This window comes from Taurulus bubalis, assembly GCF_910589615.1.
Source record: "Taurulus bubalis genome assembly, chromosome: 20".
In the NCBI taxonomy this organism is placed as follows: Eukaryota; Metazoa; Chordata; class Actinopteri; order Perciformes; family Cottidae; genus Taurulus; species Taurulus bubalis.
Genome location: NC_136608.1, coordinates 2,094,223 through 2,110,625, shown reverse-complemented (window position 1 = coordinate 2,110,625; position 16,403 = coordinate 2,094,223). Strand labels below are relative to the sequence as shown.

Below are 16,403 nucleotides of genomic sequence, written 5' to 3'. Positions count from 1 at the left end.
GTGCACAGCGATCAGATTTTCTTCTCTAGGTTTCCCTTCATCCATTATTCACAGCTGCAGGGAGGCACCGTTAGAAGCCAGGTCCTCTGAACTGCTCTGCGGACTGAGATCACCTTTTGTCTCTCTCGCTCGCTCTTTCTCTCGCTCTCGCTCTCGCTCTCGCTCTCGCTCTCTCTCTCTCTCTCTCTCTCTCTCTCTCTCTCTCTTTCTCTTTCTCTCTCTCTCTCTCTCTGTGTGTCCTCCGGTCTTCTCTGTTTTGACCACATTATGATCATTTATCCACACACTTGTGTTTGATGCTATTTCATAAGTTATTTTCCAATTGATGCAATCCAGCAGGAAGGCATTAGTGAAAATGGGTCTTGTAGTCTTCTACAAATGAATGCTACTGTTGTTTCCAACAGTAGCATTCATTTGTTCTGCATAGAGACATTCTGAACAGCTGTTCCTAAATTGTTTTCTGGGATACAGACTCACACATTCCTGAATTTAGGGGAAAATTCTTAATTCTTGTGAAAGTAACCTATATTTCTCCTTTTAAGGGTTTTATGAAATACTAATCTATAGTCAGTGTATTTCCGACAGTAGATGCTGTTTTGCTAAAAGTGCTTTCAGCACCTGCACACTGTTTGGACAGAGAACAATCAACAGTAATGATCACATAGCACCAAAATGTCATATTCAAAAAAGAAAAGTCAGACTTTTCATCTTAGTCTATCTCCTAAATTAAAGGATATTTGAGGCAAAAAAGGTTAAAAGTGGATCAGTGCTCCTTTCTCACTCTGTCATCCTTTGATGAAAAACGTGCTCTGTGTTTTATTCATCACTGTCGATTCCTAGAGGGAAACGATTAAAACCAGACCTCGATCGAAACACCCCTGTATTGTTCAAGCGTCATTTTTCATCGGGAATCTCCGTTGGCATTCAGCCCGACTCTGACTGTGTGACATGTCTGTCCAAACGACGCCCTGTTCATTTGTAACAAAGAGAAACAAAACCCCTCCACGGAGCGTCATCTGGCTGGAGGCAGGAAGGGTTCACTTCAGGGGAAAGATGGAGAACGCTCCCTGGATGTTAATGAGACGCTGCCCCATATGTTCCCACGCTTCGGCTGATCAATCAAGAAGCAGTTCCACATGACGGATAGAGGAGGTTCATCAGCCCCCTACCTGTCCTGTGACAGGGACAGGAAATGACAGGCGAGTCACTCCAATCATGGGACACCGTGGGGGGCGGGTGCATACTGTCATGTCTTTGTATGGTAATCAGTGTAATTCATTTATATTCCTGGCAGGAAGACAACTATGTGTAAATGCTGATGGAAGCTGCTCTCATTTATCTGAGCTTTTTCACCCAAAATGTCTTACTTACTGCCACTGGTACACTATGTGGCCCCAAGCATATGGTGTGTGTGTCATGCTTTGGGCTGGGCCCTACAGTTCTGATGGAGGAAAAACGTCACGCTAAACCATGTATTTGTTTCCGATGGTCTCTTTCCTGTTTCAACATGGCGATGCCCCTGAGCACAAACCAGATCCACAGAGAAACGGTTTTCCCAGTTGGGTGTGGTAGAACCTAAACCTGTGCAGGACCACGTTAGAGCCAAGCCTCCAGGCCTTCAGAACAAAATAAGCCATCCCATCTCATCTTCTGGCCGTCGCCATCTTGTTTTTTTCCTGCAGGACTTCCTTTAGTGGCGGTGTTGGCCACTGGATTGAGGGTGACCCTGCCCCTTTTTAATGTAACATTCTGCTCAAATTATACAAGCCTTTCTTGTCAGGTCAGTTGACCAAAGGTTGACCACAGTTTTCACACAGGAAAGGATTGTAAATGATTTCTTGTTTCTTTTATTTGCTGTGTGGTGAGCTGCTCCCCTAGCCCTCCACACGGTCACTCTGACTCTTTTGTAATATCACAGCATCATCATGGAGCAGCAGATCTAAAGTGTACCATCTCTGCATTTTGAAGAGCACCTGATGCTCTTCACCACAGACTGCTTTCCTCTTCCCTTGTGAGACTTGAGCTGCCTGTGTTCACCAGTCCCTGATGCAGCGTTACAGTTTCACAATGACTCGACATGTCCCGTCCTGTTTTTCAGCATCCCTGAGCCCTGTCTCTTCTGGGGCTTTCTGCAGGGGTTTTCTGCAGCGCTACGCTTTGCCATATCAGATCTGTTCCCTTTGCAAATGATGACATATTTGCTCACCTATTGCAGGCGCTTGCTTCTTGTCATATTTCAAAGGGAACTTCCTTGGCGACGCAGCAAATGTTGTGAAAGACGAATTGGCCCTTTTTGAAAGGAATACCCTGGGGAAGAAAAATTAATAGTTCAACTCAGTTCAACAGGTAGAAAGGGGTTCAATGTAACAAGAAACAAAGAAGCAAAAGTTTAAGTCAGACTCCTTCGGTGTGTTTCCCACAGAGGGGTGTGTGTGGGAGAAACCTTAGAACCTGTTCAGACTCAACAGAAAGCAGAAACACACTTGAACATACAGCACACACACACACACACACACACACACACACACACACACACACACACACACACACACACACACACACACACACACACACACACACACACACAAGCAGAGCGTTGTGGGGGATTTCTACTTTCTTTGTTGCATGGATGTAACATTTAGTGGTTCAAGAGAAATGGAAAGTTAGCTGATGGGATTGTCATTAGTTGTGCAGGTAGTTGGTCGTAAACCAAAGTATTGGTCCAAATCATCAGGTCAGCACCCAAGCAGGTGGTGCATGTTTTCAATGAAAGTCTGACCACTTTGCGGACATTTTCAAACAAACCAAAATGTAATCCAAGCAGCGTTAGGTATCTTTTAAAAACCTTATTAAGATTTGTTAACATTGACCCTGTCGTGTTTTAAATTGCACCAATTCCAATACTGCACACCCTTCACTGAGTGTGAAGTTGATCAGATGAAGGGTTCTTAAGATATACACACACGGACAAACAGACAGATTCCTTGCTTTATCGTTCGATACAACCAGGAAGACAAGTTCGTCCTTCGGTTAACATCAGTGTCTGTACAAAACGTCATGGCGTCCCATCCAGTAGTTGAGATGCTTCAGTCTGGACCCAAGTGGTGGACCACCGTCCACAGAGCTAGCATGGCGAGTACACGAGAGGAGTGTAGAGCCTTTAATCTAGAAGTAAAAGGTGTGAGTGAGTCCTGCTGTGTTAATCCCACAATGCACTGTGTTATTGTGTTGGTTGACACACATTATTCAGACTCCTTCCTGGGTCTTCGGCTACAGTGGGAGGGACAGAGGGCGCTTGTGTGGCCGGTCATCAGCGGAACTGCACGGGTTGGATTAGAGGAAGGTCAAGGGCAACACATCCTGAAGTCCAACTGCAACTGTATCTTTTGCATCCACCATTTAGAGTATTGGATCAGCAGGGAGACAGGTGTCTAGGTACAAGAGGTGACGAGAAGCTAAGGAATCTTCAAGCTTGGAACATATGAGGAACATAACGGGGGGAAAGGAAGTGATTCATTGGATTCATTGGAAATGCACAAACGTACAGATTGTGCATTTTGAGCCCTTATCTTGTTACCGTGATGCAGGGAGTATTTGACCCACTTTATCAACATCTGTTTCATTCAAAGTCAGACAGCTACAGTTTTGCGTGTCTAAAAACACGTACACAGTCTCACACACATGTTCTCTCGTCGAGAAGTGAACCACCGGAGCAGCTGCTTCTCGCCGGGCTCCTGCTGTTGAATATAAACCATTGTGGTCTGTGGTTAATGCACCGGAGAGCTCAATGCATTTCTAATGAACGTGCACAGATTCCATATGTGCACGAACAGATAGGAGGACAAAAGGAAATGAGAGAGGGGGGAGTATAACTCCCATCATGTTTCATTCCTCCACTTCTTTTTTCCCTCTTTCCTCGAGGACGTGCAGGCTTTCCCCTCTGGCCATCACAACAACATCTGATGAAACTGATGAATAGAAAAGCCCGCCTGCAACCGCTGGCCTTAATCTGTTTTTAGGGGACAGAGGCCATGTGAACACGCACACACGCACGTGAAGATGGTATCGAAAAGAATCCATCAGAATGTAATTCGTCCTGTGTTTAACCCTAAACTCTCTTTCAGATTCAATTTGAATTGCCTGATTAAAAACTCTTCTCACATATAATACATATACAGACTCTGTCTATGTATTTCGTAAACCTCTTACTCTTTCTCCTCTGCGCCCTCTGCTCGGCTCGAGAGTGCGTCGTGCAACACAATCATCCTCACGCGCTCCAAGAGTTTATTGAAAACACGTAACCAACTTACTTTATACTATGTCAAATGACCTTTACATAGTAATCTGAATTATTGCTTTTTCAAAAGTGGAAAAATTAAGTAATGCCTGCGTAATTATAAAATCATTTTCAGTGCATCTTGTATTTAAAGACGAGTATGGTGAAGTTGTTTTCTTGTCAGCGAAATCCATTAGCAGAGTCAAACCTACAGTGAATGTATCCCACTAATTTTCTTTTCTTTTTGTATCAGTGAGCCACACACGTTAGCTACATCACCATGAACACACAGAAAAATACTGGAGCACCAAATACGGATTATTAGTCCCTGAAATAGTCCCCAACAAATTCACTATTTCCTCCTGTTTGAGTAACGTTTGACAGAAACTACAATGGTCAGCTTTTGCGATTTTAGGAAATTAATTTGTAAAAAAATCATTAAGTAACTATATTGTGAATTCTTGATGTTTTTAATATCTACATCTTTACTAGCAGGGCCTTGGGCCTGAGGTCTTTTCATGGAATTCAACAACACAATAGAAACAATAAATAAATAAACTAATACATAAATGATAAATAACTTTAAATTTTTTGCCGTTTTGTTTCACATGAACAGGTTAAAGAAAGAGCCAGTTGACAGCGGATCTCTGGAAGTGTAGTGAAGGAACACCAAAGCATTGAATTACATTAATACTTCACATCTAAGATGACAGTATTGATCTTTAATCACTCAGGCTCATTACTGTGCAGCTTTAAAACCCTTTAAATGTATGGTTACTCTCTGTAAAAGAACGGTTCTTTTACAGGGATAAAGTGCTTCTTCCTACATATTCTGTCAGATTTGTGTTCGTACATCCTCCAAGGATGACCCACAGAGCGCTTGTAGATTGTCCCCTTATATCCCGATGATCCTTTCTCCTTCTCTCAGACTACCAGCGGTTGATGACCGCGGCTGAGGGCATCACCACCCTGCTGTTTCCCTTCCAGTGGCAGCACGTCTACGTTCCCATCCTGCCAGCCTCTCTCCTCCACTTCCTGGACGCTCCTGTTCCCTACCTGATGGGCCTGCAGTCCAAAGAGGGCGCGGACCGCTCCAAGCTGGAGCTTCCTCAGGAGGTACATGCTTTGTTAGCTCCAGGCCTTGTGTGAACCTTCGGGTTAGAGTTAGCCCGGGGCTAAGACAGCTAGTGTTTTTGCTATTTTAGACATGTTTTATTGTTATTGTAGTATATTCATCTTGACATGTAGATATGTCTCCAGTTTGTTCTCATCACCTCTGACTCTCTTCCACTCCTACATCCTCTCACCCAGGATCACACGGATCACAGAAAGAAATCCGATGTACACATACAGACAAAAAAGAAGTAATTACACTAACAATACTAGTAAAAGTAATAATGCTAGTACAACATTAAAGAAAAGAAAATGATGATAACACTGTCTATCCCAGTTTTTCATGCAAGGCGACATCTCCAACAATGTGTCAACATGACACAAAACGGATTAAAGCAAGAAATCTTCACATTTAGGAAGCCGAAAACAGCATTAGACAATCAATGCAGCTTTATAAATGGTTAACGATAAAATACAACCATATATCAAATAGTGCAGTGCCAGACATATCTTTAGACCTTGGGTTCCCGTTGCCCTTTATGTAAAGCAATTGCTTCCAAAAGACCCTCGACATAGAAACAGAGACCTGGACTAATCAAATGTTTTGCTTCATCATGTATCAGACAGCTGTTGTTATAGCGTCTCTGGTACGGAGGTCCCATTTAGGTCCGTTATGGTGAGTGGAAGTTCCACTCAGTAAAAATGAGAAAGGGATTTATAACGTGAGTGGGATGTGATCAAATGTAATCTCGTAAAATTTATTTTTGGTGAGAAACTTGTAGGAGATGTTATCATTGCATTCTAAAATAGGTTAAACTGATATTTTCCTCTGATAATAATCATATCATCAAACTGTCTGGGACTGGGTGTAATGCCTGTGATTGGGGTTAATCTCAGCTCAGGTAAGGTCTGGTGTACCGTGCAAGTCTACCACAGGTTCTGTAGGTGTGTGCATGCACAAGCTGCAGCAGCGCTCATTACTGCTGACAATACACGGTCCAAGGCCAACGCCAGACTACCAGGCTCCTGTTCAGACGGACGGGAAATTGCAAAAAAACACCCCTCTGTTCAAAACACACACACACACACACGCACACGCACGCGCACACACACACACACACACACACACACACACACACAGTAGGTCAGGGAATTACCTATTGTTCGTCTACAAATACACCTCAAGGCGAAGTGGATTTATTCATTCTTCTTTATTTCAGCCCTTGTCAGTTTGTGAGGAGGTGACTGCACTGGATCTAAACCAGTATTGTGCCCGATGCAGGGCTACGGTTAATGTGTGTGTGTGTTCATGTGTCAAAGCAAGATAAGGCCTTAACAAAGCAGAACATCCCGTCTCGCCGGCTTCCGGCTCGGCTCACATCTCCCGGGGCTCGTTAATCCGGCACATTCCGTATGGATGCTAATTATCCCAGCCAGCGCAGGAGCCCCCACACCTCCCGCCCGCTCAGACAGCCGAATCTCCCTGTGTTTCTGAGTGAACCTTTGAAGTGGCTGTGACCTAGAAATGGGCTGATGATGAAAGAATCACTGTAAGGGAAGCAGAGAGGAAACTACGGATGTAATTGTGGAATTAATGCCAGACAGTGTTTGTCCTTCTGAACTCTGTACTTCAATCCAGGTCTTCTTCTTTTTTGCCCCTCATGTCAGGTTAACACTGTTATGTTTGCTTTGCAGAGAAGGTTACGTGGCACTGTTATCGTCCCTTTTCGACATTTGTCTCCTCTTTTCTCTCCTTGTGCGTATGCAATTATCCCTAGCGGGCTTTGGAACCAAACTAGGGCAACATTTCTGGAGACAAAAGGGCTTCTGATCGGCAGTTTGTTTGAGTTCTTCTTTTTTTTATGATTTTGATTTGACAGAGTAGAGGAAGAGCGGAATCAGGGCAGGGGGTATGAAATGTAACCAAGTCTGGAATCGAACCTGTGATCACTCAAAGCGCTTTTAGGGTACATGTCATCATTCACACAATTCAATTCAATTCATTTTGTATAGCCCAAAATTACAAATTAGCCTCAGAGGGCTTTACACTGTGTACACATATGACACCCTCTGTCCCGGGACCTCACATTGGCACAGGAAGGATTCCCCCCAACAACTGTTAACGTGGAGAAAAGGGGAGGAAACCTTTGGGAGAGCAACAGAGGAGGATCTATGTCATGTGTACAGAATGAACAACACAACAGAGTTATACACTGAAGGCAGGGTCTACTATGCAAGGAGATTTTGTTTTCAGCAATAATCCAAAATCCAGTGGAAAAAATCCCATTGTCTTTTCATCAAGTGAACCAGTGTGATGCTACCTTCCGGGTTCAAAATACGTCCTCCCTGGGCTGCCTTAACAATTAATGGATTAATTGATTAATGGATGGATGTTGGAGATTCCTCCAACACTTGAACATACCACACACAGTCTAGAGGTTTCCGATCACTCCTGTTTTAAATACGACTTGATATCTGTGTTCTCTGGCATGTGTCCATCAGTGCGTTCCTCTTTCTGTGGTTCAGAGCATAATCAGGTCTTACTTTGATCCCATATGAGGGTGTGATGCTAACTCCATTATGTCAGATTGAGGTTGATCTCCGACAATGTGCTATTATCAATCACACACTGACCTACATTCTCTATACTCCACATTTCCCAGCCCCCGTCATTCCTCCTAAAACCGATTTGTCCTCAATATGACTCCTGATAATACCCTCACCCTGCTCCTCTTCCTTCTGTCAGTGGACACTTTTCATTTTCTCTCGGTGATGTTGAGATTGGATTTAATGTTTTTGGTCCCAAAAATGTCAGTAATTTAATTGGATCATTGTCTATTACTGAGCCCTGTCATTGTGATATTAACATATGTCCCTGTCCCAGGCCAACCTGTGTTTTGTGGACATTGACAACCACTACATCGAGCTTCCAGAGGACTTCCCCCATTTCCCCAACAAGACTGAGTTCATCCAGGAGCTCAGCGAGGTGCTGCTCAGCTTCGGCATCTCCGGCAACACGGGGGCCCCGCCACGGACCCGCACCAGTCCCGGCAGTGCTCCCGGCAGTACCCCCTCCACCCGCAGGGAGCGCAAGACCGTCGCCCTGCGGCAGCTAGAGGACGACGGGCGCAACGGCAACCTCGCAGGGGAGGAGCTGGCCGTGCTGGAGCTGCTGCAGGGAAACGCCACCCTGGAGAGACTGCAGGCGCTCACCAAGCGCACCGGGGTGACGGTGGCCCGCGTGGACGCCCTGAGGGCCGGGGTGAGAGCGCAGGCCTCCCAGGGCCCGGGGGGGCGGACGGCGGCTGAAGAGGAGGAGCTGAGGAACGCTAAGCTGAACGTCCAGCTGCGGGAGGTGTGCGCCAGCCGCTTCACCACTATGTTTGCAGACTACGAAGCCTTCGTCATCCAGAGCGCCCCGGACCTGGAGTCCTGGCTCACCAACAGGGAGCAGATGCACAACTTTGATAAGGTGACCAAATTGAAGTGCAGAAAAAAAATCACTTATTTCTATCCCTTTTTTTTTAAAGGTGCTCTGATCTGGATCTTGGGGTTCATTCACCTATTGTTGGAAGCATGTCAGCCGATAACGATCACAGATCATAGCGTCTATATTCATCATGGTGGATTCTTTTCAAATGAAGAGATGAGAAAGTACCATGAAACCATGTTTAATTGCAATCAGGCAACATATAAAACATATTCCACTCTGTCAATAGCCTCTTTCATACAGAGATCCCAATATGTTTTGCGGCTTTTCTGATTGGCCTTTACAAAAACCACCCGTTCAAACTATTTTTGAACCAATATCGGTCGGTGGCAGATCCATCAGAGCACTTTTATTTTGTTTTCTATTTGTCTGTCTTCTTAGTGCAAAGAGAGGCGTCTTTCTAAAACCCACTGTGTCCTACCATACGAGGGAAAAGAGAGAACCGGGACAAGGTCTTCTGAATGATTCTATGAGGGTGAAATGAGATTGTGTGTGAAGCACTGGAAAACAAAAACTGTGCCCTGGATTCAGATCAGTGTAGGGATTGTAGATGACAGTGTTTGCAGACTACACACACTATATTTCCCTTGTGAGATGCCATCTACTGCACAGTTATGAATAGATGAATATTTGTACCATATATTCTCAAACAGGCCTTTGCATCAGTGAAAGATATTATTTGGGACAGACTGTTATGTCTAGGTTGACCTTTTGCAGATGTGTATTTTATATTTGAGAACATCCAGAATTTTTAAATTGGATTTACCTGTTAAAGAAAAAGAAGACACCCACCTGCACTGACCTTGTTCAGGTCACTTTTCTCCATCCGCACTAACGTCTACACTGACATTTAATACAGACCGACTCTCGATTGTTTTTGTCTCATTAACATATTACAAACAGCTGAATGAGCGGCATCAAGGGATTTGATCCCTACGTTCTGGTAGCTAAGCAAGCTCCACTCTATCGGCCGACAAAGTAAACATCTCTGTGTGATCGCCTATATGTGTAAATAAATAAAGTTTACTTCTTAAAGGCAGGATTGGTAATCTTGAATAACTAGCAAGAGTACGCTAGATTAAATACATTATTCAACCGAAATATTTTGCCGTGTTGCCAACTTCTTTCTTGAGAAACTCGCGAACAGCACTGGTTCCAAAAGTCGTTAAATCTAGAGAGAAAGTTACCAAGTTAGCAACACTGATAGCTCGCCCCTTCAGGCCTCCCTCCAGAGCCAGCAATAATCATAATGAACATTAACAACAACAACGTGACGTACTCACAGCTGAAGGCTCTGGTGATTAGTAATGAGAGTACAGATGGAATACGCAAAGACAGACAGGCAGGTAATGTGATGATTGGACAGGCTGATCACAGTCCTGCAACAGACACAGACACACAATTATTGTATTGTTTTGGTCAGAGCATTGGATTTTTTGATTGCTGCCGGGATGTAAAGAGAATTTCACAAATAAAGACGACTAATCCTACCTTTTAACTTCGTGGCCACATTGCTTCCTGGATGGAACACGTTGTGTTCACCATCCACACCAAAAACACAATGCTGCTGTTTTTTTATTTATCCACAATGGCGATGAAGTGAGAAAAATGCTGGTTTGGCATGGACATCCTCAAAAAAAAATCTACTTTTTCCATGTTTTATATTGTAAAAATGATCTAAATTCACACTCCAGACTTCCTATATTTGTCTATAAGGGCCGACAGGTGATCACAATGATTGAATCAGCGCCAGGTCCTATTAGTTCTTGTCCTTAATTTGTCTCCATGTATATCTTTCTGCTCCAGGCCTCGTTCCTGTCCGACCAGCCGGAGCCCTACCTCCCCTTCCTCTCCCACTTCATCGAGACGCAGATGTTCGCCACCTTCATCGACAACAAGATCATGTCCCAGTGGGAGGAGAAGGAGCCGCTGCTCCGCGTCTTCGACGGCCGCATCGACAAGGCCCGCCTCTACAACGTCCGCGCGCCCAGCCTTCGGTCCTCCAGCTACCAGAGGTGCTCCATCCTCAAGGAGTCCGGTAAGCTCAGCAGGGGGAGCCGCGAGAACACAATTTAGAATTGTAACTAACGCCGTTGAAGGGACTTATCGCTCAGGATGGTAGTGGTTTGAACCGACAGCAGGTAGAGAGCTCACTCATCAGCGTGCTGCACATGTCTGTCCATCCTTGTCCAATAGTCGAGGTCAGACAGGATTGCACATGCAATTTAAAAACACACACACAAACACTCTGTTTCCATCTCTCTGCCTCCTCCTCCGTTCCTCCTCCCCCTCTTGTCTCTCATCTTAGTGTCTGGAAGCAGCTCAGCTCTCCCCAGTGACCAGAAAAAACATGCTTCTTATTTCTCTGCATCCCAACACGGCAAACATTTCATCACTCACACACACACAAACACACAAACAAACAAACAAACAAACAAACAAACGTACATTCTTACTGCTCAATGTTGGCTCAGGCCTGTATTTTCTTAATTATTGCTGCGTGTGTTTTCCCTTTAATTGGTGCTGGATGTGCAGAGTGAGGCAGACTCAGGATTGACTCAGACTGGTGGAGGCCAACAGGGAATCTATGCCATTGCCATAAACTTACAGAATATTATGAATTCATATATCAAACACATCCTTATATAACAGCTTTTGAAAGGGTTTCAATATCAGACAGATGAGTGACCATTGAAAACACAGCTATGACTGTAGCTGTGGCAGTGATGGTACACGCTTTAAGTTTGGCTGCGTTTTGCAGCGTTTTCTCAGATCATCATCTTCCTCTATCATAGTGTCGACGTTCAGCTTTTCATCGGCGTCTGCAATTAAAGCTCAGCGTCCCTCGAACCCACACTGCTTCTCGCTGATGGGCCCAGCAATGGCGAGCCTTGACGATGCGTGCAGGTAGCCAATTACTCCGACAGTAGGCAGGCTGCCGTCCCCCAAGGCGACTCGCTCCAGCGCCCTCGCTCGCTGCTCCGATTGAAGCTGCAGCTTCGTCTGGGTTCGGTCCGACACAGAGGACGAGTCAGTCTGCGGTAATGAATGGGTCACACACAGAGGGCATCAGGGGGAGGTGTGCGTCACCGCTCGTGTTTGTCAGGTCCGTCTCTTCAGCCATGGTCCCACAATGCATCTGTGCCCTATGTGTGTGTCACACATTTAAAGTTAAAGCAAAAAAAAAGCATTCTTCTGGATAAAATAATTCTTTGTTCTTACATTTTTACATCCTCGGGGGAGAAAGGGTCAGTCGGTGTCATTTCTCATGCACATAGCTCACTGGTGACTTGGTGTTGCTGTAGATGGACACAAACACGGCCGAGGTGTGTCGGGCTATTGAATAAACCAAAGAGTAAAGAGTCCGTAGTCAGACAGTAGCCGATCCGTTGCTTCATCTCTCTGTCTCTCACGTTCCCTTCAATGCCGGGACTCTGACCATGATCTGATGATGACGTCAATCCAAAACGAATGTTTGCGTTGGCTTGTGTCTCCTCCTCCAGCTCAGGCCATAGAGCAGCGGCTGATGAAGATTGACCACACTGCCATCCACCCGCACCTGCTTGACATGAAGATCGGGCAAGGCAAATACGAGCAGGGCTTCTTCCCCAAACTGCAGGCCGACGTGCTCAACACAGGCCCGACCAGTAACAAGTGAGTCCACCTTCCACCTCGGGAGGGAGAGCAGCCGATGAAGTCAGCACTTAACACTGTGGCTTCATACAGCAGACCTTACTTTGTTTGCTGTATTTTGCAATGGTAAGAGCTACAATAAAGAGGGCGTCGTTCAGCAACGTAATAACTCTCCGTGAACGTGTGCTTTGACGCAGCCTGATTCAGTGGGATTTAATTCCAGTTTTCAATCCCATTTTTTTTCCTAATCTACTGTCTGTCCATCTGTCTGCAGGAAAACAGTGAAAGAAGAAGGCAAAGGATAAAGACAGAAATAAAAGAAAAACATTTAAGGAATGAATAAAGGAATAGTTCGGCTTCGTAGGAAATACTGTACACGTATATGTTAATTGTTGTCCTATAGCGGACTATTGACCGTAGAGAGATGACAGAAAGGGAGGCAGAGGAATGGGGATGACATGCAACCAAAGACTGCTGGTCAAACGTACATCAGGAACGCAGTTTCCTCAATCTCCGCTCTGCTTAGGTTTCACTTTGAACAGAGCCAGGCTAGCCGTTTCCCCCTGCCTCCAGTCTTTATGCTAAGCTAGGCTAACCGCATCCTGACTCCAGCTGTGTACTTATAGCAAGTGTTCAGCAAAACAATGAAGTCCTTCTTTAAAGAGCATCAGACAGAAGGGTCATGGAGAAAGCAATGGTTTGATAACCTCACAGGAAGGCAGATTCTGTGAATGGCAATGTGTTAATGTATGTATTTCGAAGGGCTTTGAAATTGTTTTGAACTAGTATAATGACACATTGTTTGGCCTGCAGGTGGTCTCACAGGACGGCGACAGCACAGCGAAGGAAAGACCGTCACAGACAGCAGACGGAGCATTTGGGCCTCGACAACGACCTGAAGGAGGTAGAAAAGCCCCGCCCCCTCCTCTGTTCTCTAATGCCATGCGGCTTACAAGCACGTTGTTATTTTCTCTGTTTGTCTCATGGCGTCATGTCTCTGTTGGTTTTCGTTCTGCATGTGGACTTTCTCTTGGTTTCTTTGTCATCCTTTCTGAAAGACTTCATGTGCATGCTGCCTTCTGTTGTCTTCTCCATTCTGCTCTTTTGTTCCTGTCCTCTCCCGTCTGCTCGTGTGTCCTGTGTCTGTTGGTCTGGGGGTTTGGGTCGTACCCCTGTTCCTCCTCCTCCTCCTCCTCCTCCTCCTCCTCAGCAGGTGGAGGGCTGTCTGGTCCTGCAGAACTCCATGGCGTTTTGGGAGTGGGACAAAGCGTCCCCTCCGTCTATCAAACCGCCTAAAAAATCTGCCTCTGCGTCCTGCCTGGTATGTGGAGGAGCTGCCTGTGTTGTGGACTTCCTGTCAGACCTCACACCTCTCACTGAAGCAGCAGCGGTTGGGAGGAGCAGTTTAATCCAGCTCTGATGTGGTGTAGTGAGAGTGAACCGTAAAGAATCAATGAGATCAAATTGTTCTGGATTACATGCATGCATTGTTTTCCTGTCAATCGCAGTAATGGCGGGCTCTGCCTCCACCAATACAAACTATGACTGTAGAGGTAATTACCGGTAAATACCTTGAATTATTATTATAACTTTAAAGGTGCTAACTTTGACATTCAGGCGTTAATATAGCACCATTACCTGGTCAGGCTAAATCCGGTTCAGGACCAAATAAATCTATATTTCATTCATCATTATTACAGCCTACAATCTCTGTTATAAACACTGGTTTGACCAGGGCCTAAGAACTTTTCTGAGCTGAAATGAACTAAAGAGAGAGCAATTGGGAAGTTGTTATGTTGAGGAAGCCTGGTGGTGAAGATGTGGTACTTCAGTTCTGGCTTCAGTGGGAACTCACCAAACTTCCCAACACTCCCTCTCCTTCTTATTAAAGGACGCCCCGGCTTTGCCTCCTCTCCTGCATCACACCCTCTTCTCTTAACTCACACACATTCTTTGTGTTTGATTTTCACATCTAGACACTTGAAATGGTCTTTTACAGTGTGTGCATTAAATAATACACTACGAATAAAGTGTTTCCCTCCATTACTGTATTGCTCAGGTCTCTTCCGTTCAATCTCCAGAAATACATGCAGGAGGCCCGCAGCCTAGGGAAGAACCTCCGGCAGCCCAAACTGTCTGATCTGTCTCCCGCCGTCATCGCCCAGACCAACTGGAAGTTTGTGGAGGGGCTGCTCAAGGAGTGTCGCATGAAGGTGAAACATACGACAACAGGATGACCCTGCACTCAGAGACATCCTGTGACTCATTGGTGACCTCCTGACACCTTCATTCTGATGTCACCTGTTAAATGGTTGAGTGTGAGAGGCTGTAAGGGCTTGAAATATACTTATACGGGGGTGATTGTGCATTTTGTGTTCAGACCAAGCGTATGCTGGTGGAGAAGATGGGCCGGGAGGCGGTGGAGCTCGGTCACGGCGAGGCCAACATCACCGGGCTGGAGGAGAACACTCTGATCGCCACCCTGTGTGACCTGCTGGAGAGAATCTGGAGCCACGGGCTGCAGGTCAAACAGGTCAGCACAACACACACACACACACACACACACACACACACACACACACACACACACACACACACACCAGTCTTTACGTGTGTCGTGATCCTGCTTCTCTTTCCTCTCAGGGGAAGTCGGCCCTGTGGTCCCACCTGCTGCACTACCAGGCCCGAGAGGAGAAGCTGGAGCAGGAGCACCAGGCAGAGTCCCCAGGTAACACACACACAATAAATATGACGTCATAAATATGGCAATAAAATGATATAACCGGCATAAAAACAAATATAAAGTGCATAAAAATACAACTCACCATTACGCCAAATTAGTGGAGCCCTGAGCTTGTTTCTCTGCTACGAGCCGGTCCCATTTCGGGGTGATGGGAGAAAAAGACCCACCCCCATGTGTTTATGTCCAGTCTACTGACTCTACTCCGTAACTTAAAACTTTATGTCACTCTGTCACTTCATTATAACCCGCTTCACAAAGACAAGGATGTTGAAATGGAGGCAGGGTTTCAGAGCGGTTTTTGGCGATCTCAGTAACTCTGCCTTGATTTTAATCCAGAACACTGAGTTGAAACGGACTTTTCAGGTTCATTTTTGGGGTAACGTATCACATTATGTTTGAGGCTACGCACAGACGGATGCATCCGATCTTTTTTCAAAATAAAAGTGTTTCTGCCTTTTTTTTTTTCATAAATTCTTTCTCTGCGGCCCGGTACCAAGGGACCCAAGGACCGGTACCGCTGGTCTAACACATTATATCTTGTATTTCTCTTCCACAGTGTCGACTGTTTCTGAGAGGAGGAAGTCTGACTGTTCCGTAGCGATGCCGTCTCTACGCGTGTCCCTCATACAGGATATGAGGTACGTGCTGCGCTCGTAATTGTCTCCTAATTGCATATAAGTGATCAGTAATACTATGTGACAACGTAAACCGCTTCCTGACCCCTAAGAATCGAGAGAACAAGTTTCTTTCTAAAGCGGCATCATCATGACCATTTAGTACATTTCACAATTATTGGCAGCTATTTACATTATTCGTTTAATCTTTCAAGCAAAAATGCTAAACATTCTCCATTTGTCAAATGTTTTCTGTTTTAGTAAACTAAAGGTGTTTGGGGTTTTCTGACTGTCGATCGGACAAAGCAAGACGTGCAATTCTGTGACTCTGTCTCTGGGGTTCTTTGATGCATACTTGTAGCACAGAATCATGAGAAGTTGCCTTTGAGACTTCGGGTTCTGGTTCAAAATCGGTTATTTCTTGCTTTGCACAGTAGCAAAGCTCTACGTTTTGGCTTCTGGAACAAAGAAACAAACATCTACGGGAAGGAAATTAATAAAAAGTTTGCAACCCAGGAGGAATTCCTCCTCCAG

General features: G+C 45.3%; 1 protein-coding gene across 5 annotated transcripts in view; it reads left to right on the top strand.

Moving 5' to 3' along the window:
- LOC306752558 (DENN domain-containing protein 5B-like) overlaps positions 1-16,403 on the top strand; it is a gene marked incomplete at its 5' end in the record, with an annotated part of 66,727 nt that overhangs the window by 37,426 nt on the left and 12,898 nt on the right. For 2 of the 5 annotated variants that reach the window (XM_079236336.1, XM_079236334.1), the window contains 10 exons: positions 5,205-5,392; positions 8,274-8,861; positions 10,686-10,917; positions 12,383-12,533; positions 13,326-13,416; positions 13,723-13,833; positions 14,594-14,725; positions 14,893-15,045; positions 15,156-15,240; positions 15,812-15,893. In XM_079236336.1, coding sequence (XP_079092462.1) covers positions 5,205-5,392; positions 8,274-8,861; positions 10,686-10,917; positions 12,383-12,533; positions 13,326-13,416; positions 13,723-13,833; positions 14,594-14,725; positions 14,893-15,045; positions 15,156-15,240; positions 15,812-15,893 — 1,813 coding nt within the window. The remainder of the gene's footprint in view (positions 1-5,204; positions 5,393-8,273; positions 8,862-10,685; positions 10,918-12,382; positions 12,534-13,325; positions 13,417-13,722; positions 13,834-14,593; positions 14,726-14,892; positions 15,046-15,155; positions 15,241-15,811; positions 15,894-16,403) is intronic. The other 3 variants (XM_079236338.1, XM_079236337.1, XM_079236335.1) reach the window with 2 other exon arrangements.